An 8,484-nucleotide genomic window follows, 5' to 3' on the forward strand; every position below is an offset into this window, starting at 1 on the left:
TCTGTTAATCCCTTTCTGCATCTCACACTTTCTGTTGCTTTCTCTCTTCACTCTCTCCCTGTGAAATTTGTATTAGAGCCACTCGAGGCGTAATTATTGCTAAGCCTCTCTCAGTTCCCTGGCACAGAGAACGACTCATGACTCCCAGCACAAAAACTTGCTACTGAAGGACAAAATGCTGTGATGAACTTTTAAAATCATGCACAATAGCTGACAAAATGTTTGGATAGTCTTTTTCCCCCTGCTTGCCTCAAAGCCATTTAAGGAGTTTAATACTTTTTTTTACTCGTGTGTAAGTTCTACAAGCTCTAAATTTATGGAAGAAGTAACACATTTATAATTCAGAAACTTTTACATATGTTCTACCACACCTCATTGACTTGTGGGTATACGCACAAGCTCCAGGATGATCCCTGGAGGTAGAACGGTTCAGAAAGGAATTTAAAAAAAAGGGGGAGACACCAAAGAAATGTACAGATGAAGACAACAAGGCGGCCATGACACTCTGCACAAACAGCTCAAGAGAACTAAACTAGAAAGACTAGAGCTGGTTCAAAAAAAGTCTTGAATAGTGGCTGTGATTTGTGTCTTTTGTGTCTTTTGTTTCATTTGTGCGCACATTGGAGTGAGAACGTTGGCAAGAGACTGGCGATAATTACTAATTCATAAGGATTAATGGTTGCTATTTAAAAACCTACCATTCTGGGGAGAGCTGAACGAACGCTGTGTCTTCCTACTGGGACCGAAAGACAAAATATGCCCCTGGCGAATCTTACAAGAACACGGCTCATAAAAATTCAGCTCCACAGCACTTTGGAACTGGAATTTTTTTTTTTTTAAATAGTGTAACTGAAGTTATGCATTCGTTCATGTTAACTAAATTGTCTCAGGATAACAGCTTGCTTATCATGTCAGTAAACATTGTAATCATCTTAGTCCTTAGAGTTATAGATCATTGAGTTCAAGTGACATGGAGTATCTAGAGGTGCTAAATCAACAGTAAATGTGATGCCTATTTTAGTCATAACTATTCAACACTCCATTGAAATATAGATTTGAGGGTTGAAAAGTTGAAAAAGCACCACGAGCTACAACATAAAATAAATTGTTCCAAATGTATAAAAGCACACACACACAGTGAATAACAATAAGATGCCTCTTTTATGCACTACTTCACTACAACCGTGTGACATGAGGTTAATAAAGCAAAGTATTGACAAGCATCAACAAGTTGCATCATTCTAAATCCCCTTACATGAGCTGCAGCTCAACACTCAACCTAAAGATGCTTCGAGATGTCAGAGGAAAGCAAACGTTGTCTGAGGATTAAAAGCAGTCTCTGCCATGTCTGTGTTGTCAATGTGACAAATAGACCGGTGGCAGGTACTGCAGATAATATGTGTGTGTGTGTATATATATATATATATATATATATATATATATATATATATATATACACATATATCTCTGTGCGAGACAGAATCTGCATTTGCTCTGTTATAATAAAAGTCATGTATTCCTCAGTGAAAACACAGGCTGTGCATTCCAAAAAGCTTATGTGCAAAAATATCTCTGGAAATAATGCCAACATCCAGTATCTGAGGTCTATTTCAGTCAACTGTATTTGGGCCACATGTATTGATCGTTGTTTAATGTCACCCCCATGTGGCGACTGTGGAGAACATCATGCTAAAAGATGCAAGATGTCTGTACTTAAGATCTACATGAAATGTTTCTTTTCAACATGGAAAAAAAAAAGAACAAAACAGGAATTTATCAATGCGCACTATTCCTACAGTAAATGTAATGACATATTTATAGTGGAGTTTGGATGACTTTTGTCATAGTTCTTAACTGGAAGTTGGTCAGTTTAAAGATAAGATAATCCTTTATTAGTCCCGCAGTGGAAAATTGCAGAAAAAGATGCCTTCAGGTTGAAGGGCAAATGCTGACATTAAGGTGCACAACACGTGCCGGTTGTACCAGAGCGTGTAATGTCCTTTACAGGCGTTTAAGTAAAGCTAATCCCTTTAATCCCATATCTCTATTGCACATTAACTATCCTCCACACTCTGAGGCATGAGACAAAGACAATTGATTTCTTAATATATTCTGAAAATCCTGTCACTTACTTTTTTAGCTAAATCAGCCTTTTTTACTGGATGACCTCTGAAACTTCGTCCCGTTGGTAACAGTAGACCGTGCCTTGATATTTAAATGTAGTCGATGCTCATTAGACGCTGCACTATGATCACACATTCCTCTCTTACACTCGTGTTCTTGTAATTAAGGACCCATCAAGGACACCAATTACATTTCACCTAAATCAGGGGTCAAAAGCCTTTAAATGATAATCTTAGAAAAGGGTTTATATGGAATATTTTATTTAATTTTTAACAGCGGTATTCAGTGTCATGTTGTAAATCCTAGCTAGATCAACAGGTGTTTTTTGTATTTATTAGGTTTTATCAAAACGTGCCTTGGTTATTGAAATGTGCAAAACAATGTTTTTTTTAAAAATTATAAATTATTTTAATTAGATTGTCAATTAAGACATGATCATTTGAGACCATGTACCACATGATTGCAGCCTCAACATTTCCCATAACTCATGTGCCAGTATATTAGTAGCCATACTGTGGATTTAAGTAAACTCTAAACTGGACTGCTTAGCGAACATGACGACATGAAAATAAATTGTTGACAATAGAAGAGTTTTACAGAATGCATATTAAGTAGAAATCTGACTTGAGCAGAGCCATTTAGTGCAGTTCAGACTCTTAGAGGTTCTGTTATGCAAAACAGTCGCGCTGAGTCTCAAGTCTGAAGACAGAAAATATGAGCAGGCAATTGACGAACACGATTTCTTCTGTTTGAACCTCATACACAGCGAAGAAAAGTTATCGTCACATTTCAAATAAAACAATACTTCACCAGAATATCTAAAAGGCACAAAGAATAGATACAAACAAGCCTGGCATTCATTTTCTTCAGTCAGTGCTTAAGAATTCAAATGTAAAACAAATAATCATTAACATAATTACCTTGAAAAGAACAATGCATAAAAGAAAAGGGTACTTTTAGAACCTAATAATGTTTAATCTTAAATTTAAAGCCCTTAAGTGTAAAACTCTTGTGATTATAAAAGTGTCAAATTGTTGTCGTTTGTAAAAGATGAATAATGTAATCCTACACAAGGACTTTAAGCTTCCCAAAAATAAATAAGCAGTATATTACCGACACAGCACATATTATAAAGATTCACATCATACAAGGAAAAGTCTCGAGATATCCGCTAAATAGGTAAGCACCCTATTTTTAACTTATCAAAAATCACAATACTTTAGAGTGTTTCCTGACAGCTTATTTGTTGATTCAGTGGTAAAAACAAAAACAACATACACCAAAAGTTGTAAAGCGGTATTCTTTTGATTCCAACAAGTCAGGCCTAAACCCGTATGCATCACATTTAAAGTGCAGTCCTCGTTTGATCCAGTGAAGAAATGGGCCACTTTTGTTTAGTTCATTTGCGACTGGTTTAAACTTTCAGACACTCAGCACACATGGGCTTGTAGCGCCTTTTTCCTCACCCTGTTAAGAATAAGAGTCTGCTGCCTGAGGAGAGGCTATCTGCCCGCTCTGCGCTGGACCACAATGGTCCCGGCCACAATGTCATACACAGTCCTGTTGTGCTGGAAGAAGAGGAGAGTGATGAAGACGGGAAAGAGGAACGCAATGGAGAAGTTCTTATTAAGGGCCCGCACTGTCGAGCTGTGAAAGACAAAACCAAACCAGAGTGAGAATTCTCATACAGATGCTCTACAGGTAATAGAGACGAGATACAATGGTTTGCGATTTAGACAGCAGAATAGATTTCAACTGGGACCATCAAATAAAAAAGTAACTATGTGGTCAGATCAGTCTCGATATTAATGACTGCACACAGAAAAGGTCACAAAAGTATTTTACAATTTTATTTATTTATTTAATATATATATATATATATATATATATATATACATATATATATATATATATATACATATATACACACACAAAAAAGAATGATAAAAAAAATTGTAAAATACTTTTTACAAAAAAAAAAATAATCAAAAAAAATACACATATTTCTGATGCACAAATATGTTTTGTTTGAAATACATTTAACTGAAATCCACTTTTTAAAAAGGATTTTAATTTTTAATCTACGCCATATTCAGACGTTACATTTATATACAAACTGCTTGTCATGCGTGTGAACTTGTATCTCCAGCATGTGATCACTCACGCAGAGAGGGAGACTTTAGATGCTGGGACCACAAGGACTCGGTTTGGTCGGACCAGAGTGGATGTGTCACACGTCACCACCCGCAGGCCAAGCAGGAACTTCCCTGGTGTGGCACCACCAGCGCCCCAAATACAAATGGTCTGATTGGACAAGAAGAACAAAAAAAAGGGTACACAGTTTGCAATGCATTTTCGCTGATGTGAGGTGCACATTGTCAATACCCTGTGTGTCATGACCATGCTAAAGAAAAGGCCATTGAGAACACTAGAGCAGAACTTATCAATGATACCATGCTGCAGGAGCTAAAAAGGCAAGAAATACAGTTTCAGGTTTGCACAAACAAGGTCAAAAGCTTAGATGGAAGGAAAGCTGCCAGATGGCATTAGACTGAGCCGAGGTGTCTGAATGTCCCAAGGCTGGTTTCCACCAAGGAAAAAAAAGCCGCTGATGCCGAAGCCGAACAAGAGACACGATACGTGACTTCATCTCAGGCAAGTATGAACGCAACGTTGCATCACTGTCCTCTGTGGGAGGTCATGTTGTGTTGTCGAGGAACTCTGACTGTGCCTGACTCTTCTCATTAACAAGAGCACATGTCTGAGGCAGCTCATACTGAATGTGAATGGACAATGTGGGGAATGTAATTTATATTTCTACTAGTATTCAGAGGAAACCTGTATGCAGCTTTAGATAACAAGGACATTTCTTTAAAATACTCAAGTAAAAGTAGCATTGAAGAGTTACTTCACCCACACTCTGCACCCACATTCCCTCCCTGTAGACTTGAAAGATGTTAATGCATTTACAAAGGGATCAATGGGAATTGAATTTGGGGCTGATCAATTTTTGTGATACACAATTCTGCCATCTTAATACAAAACCATTACCGACAAGTTAAAATGATCATGCATTCTCAGCTAATTAACATGAACTACACAGCTTGACGCGCAACTTTTCAATAGCTTAAACTCGGCATATTAGATATACATCAACTTTGTCAAAACGGTGCAAAATATGACTTACCTCGTAGATGCAGACTAGTACCCTGTAGACGAGAGCGACAGCCATCATCTTCTGCAGGTCCTCCATGGACGTGTTCTCATCGATCTCCTCCACAATGAAGTGGGTAATGAATTTGGCAATGTCCCTTTAAAGAGAAAACATTAAGCCTGTGTGAGGATGGATCTGGGGATTGTTAGCCTTCAACAATGATGCAAACTATTTGATCATGCAAGTGCTGTATATTGCATAACTGAGCAACACTAGTGCCGGGTTAGCCCAGTTAGGGATTTTTTGTTTTGTTTCCCCTTTTAGTTGGAGCGGTGTTTAATAGTTTCACTCACTTCATTCCACTCAGATGCATGATCCACAGAACAATGGTGGCTTTCACACAGAACAGGATAAAGAAGTCCACAGTCTCAGCTAGGAACCTCTGGAGAGGAGAGGGGATGGTATACTCCCGTCCTGCATGAAGCAGATGAAAAGACAAGCTTACTGAGAATCCTTTTATTGCAAATGGGACACACTGGCCTGTCTAATTAATACACTCAAATAAATCACCTCGACCAGCTATTGTGAGTCTGCGGGACTTATCAGAGGTGAATAAAGCATTGAGAAAGACCTTGGTATGACTTCAAGCATATAAACTTGTTTCCACAGGGCATATAAGCCCGCCTCCCATCAGACCTATGACCTAGCTTACACAAAATAAAGCCCACGCATATCTGCAGCCTGAACAGCATTATGGACGAGTTAGGCCTTTAACTACTACAGCAACTCACTGCCGAACGGATCCCCGTACCTGCCTGAGGTGGATTCCCGTTCTGGATCTGGGCTGTCCGGGCATCAGTAGCCGAGGTCTGGTCCGTGTGGGGGGCACCTGGATGAGGGTAGGATGCAGGGAACCCGACGGGATACGGGTAGCTGTACCGGTTCATCGTGTCAAAAGCCTGCTGCCCACTGCCGGAGGTCAACCCAGGTGTCTGAGCGCTTGACCCTGGCGGAGGGAAACTACACGGAGGAGGAAAGGGGAAGGCTGACAGAGCCACCCAGCTCTGCCAGCTGGCATACCCACAGTGATACTGCCACATCCACTGCTGCAACTTTGCGCAGTATTCCGTTGTCGCGGTGGCCTGTGAAGATTTTTCGTCCTTCTGGGGGCCATCGCGGCGGGTGTCACTCGTCGTAGTTGCAAACATGTCCGACCCCCTTTACAGTCTTGCTTAATTTGACGGTAAAATCGTTTTAAGTCGTCTTTACGCTGTCAGGTAAGATCTCCTTAACCCTACTCATTAGCTTCCAGCTGGATACCAGCACGGCGCAAGATACGTGTGTTTGTAAATGCAGGGCTTTCCGGGCGCCCAAAGTAAACAATTTATTTCCAAGTGTGTGTCATTGTTTACTATTTCGGTGACTAAAATTAAAAAGAATACCTAATTTAAAAATTAAAATGCCTACCTTAACTGTGCAGCAGATATGAGCTAAATACCATCACGTTGTAGGAATGGCTAATAATATATCCCCCCTTTTGTCATTCTTTTGTCATTAATGGTATGATCCATTTAAAGGAGCCTCCTGTGTGTTTTCCGGTGTGTCTTTAGTGTTCAGTAAGGGCTTCATCGTTAGGCCCAAAATTAACTTTCTCACAGAAGCATAGTAACAACGACTACTTATTTCACCGGTCAAAAAATTATAATAAATATTTGAAATCAAATATCATGTATTAGTATTGTTTTTTCGGAAATGTGAGCAATTCAAGAGCTTGTATTGGTCTCTTCACGTTAGTCCCAATACGCTATATGCTACTTCGTCCACTCATTTCAGCTGAACCAGCATGTTTCTTGTCAGATATAATCTAATCTTAGTTGTGTCATACACAGACAGAAACAAAACCAGGCAGTCGTGAGACTGAACAGGTTCAACAGGTTACATGGGAACAGTATCAAATGAAGAATAAATGACAGAACAAAATAAGCAAAAGTTGTCTATTATGACAGAGTTTCACCATTATTGTAAGAGTTAAGTGCTGTGTTTGTTAGCCTTTCCCTCTTAGTCCTAACTCCATTAACACCACAAGAGAGCAGCAGAGGCCAGCTCATGCAAAATCACAGAATCCTAAGCAGCAAATATAACCATCAGTACTAGTAGTAATAACCTGTACTATTAATTTTAATGATACATACGTTTATTATTATTGCATATATTACATTACACAATGGTATAACCTCATGTGCACAAATGTGAAACTTATTTTCTGGCTGAATCTTATTTTTGTCGCGCACAAATCTTTCCACAGGTCCGCACATAACATATTGTTTATGCACATGCAGTTTTTGTGCCTGAGGTCTGAGTTTTGACTTGCAGCAGCCACATTTATGGGTCTCAAATATCTGAGTTTATTGACAAATTAGTAGTCTGCCACGGAGGCCATCGGGGGCAAACACTCAAAACACTGCTGTGGAAACGGCGTTGGTTCAAAAACCTGCTGGCCAATCACCAGATGAAAAGCATGTTTGCTCTCTCTCTCTCTCTCTCTCTCTCTCTCTCTTTCTCTCTCTCTCTCTCTCTCTCCCTCCCTCTCGCTCATACAAACACACACTGTCCCTCTTTTTTCTGGATATCCCCCTTTCCCTATGAACGCAAAATGCAGGAGCTGCTCACACATGTCTCCCACTCTCTCCTCCACCTCCCTTGCGCCTCTTACTTCTCCCTATCTCTTTCTTTGTCTCACCCTTTCTCTAATTTTACTCCCCCTCTTATGATTTCAAGGGGTGAGTGGGGTGTATTTGCTGACTGGGCTGGCCCGGCTCTGTTGGTTAGGTGTTAGGTCTGCCAGTTCTAAATGATTGTGCCTGGCCCAGTGAATGGAGCCAGTGAGGCGGACGCAAATCCAACCCCAATGAACGTTATCCCTGTCGACAGAGGCCATGCGATGACTGTGCCCAAATGTAATCAGGCCCAAATAAAAGCTGCATCCGGCAAACGCTGACCCCCATAGAACCCAACAACCTGGTAGGATTACTGCTGTGGAGGTGTGTGTGTGTGTGTGTGTGTGTGTGTGTGTGTGTGTGTGTGTGTGTGTGTGTGTGCGTGTGCATGTGCGTGTGCGTGTACGTGTGTGTGTGTTTGTCTGTGAGAGTGAGTGTGTCTGCTGGGAGAGGGGAGTTTGGCGGAGCTGGTTACGAACTGGAAGGTAA

General features: G+C 40.3%; 1 protein-coding gene across 1 annotated transcript; it reads right to left on the reverse strand.

Annotated features, from left to right (window-relative positions):
• Positions 1-2,405: 2,405 nt before the first annotated feature.
• Positions 2,406-6,601, reverse strand: fam8a1a (family with sequence similarity 8 member A1a). Its single transcript, XM_079232151.1, has 5 exons — positions 6,090-6,601; positions 5,632-5,752; positions 5,312-5,435; positions 4,289-4,428; positions 2,406-3,771 (listed from the first exon to the last, which is right to left on the reverse strand). Exons 1-5 carry the CDS (start codon positions 6,484-6,486, stop codon positions 3,627-3,629), a joined length of 927 nt encoding a protein of 308 aa, XP_079088277.1. The 5' UTR covers positions 6,487-6,601; the 3' UTR covers positions 2,406-3,626.
• Between the last annotated feature and the right edge of the window lie 1,883 nt (positions 6,602-8,484).

Source organism: Taurulus bubalis (genome assembly GCF_910589615.1).
Source record: "Taurulus bubalis genome assembly, chromosome: 16".
NCBI classification, from domain to species: domain Eukaryota; kingdom Metazoa; phylum Chordata; class Actinopteri; order Perciformes; family Cottidae; genus Taurulus; species Taurulus bubalis.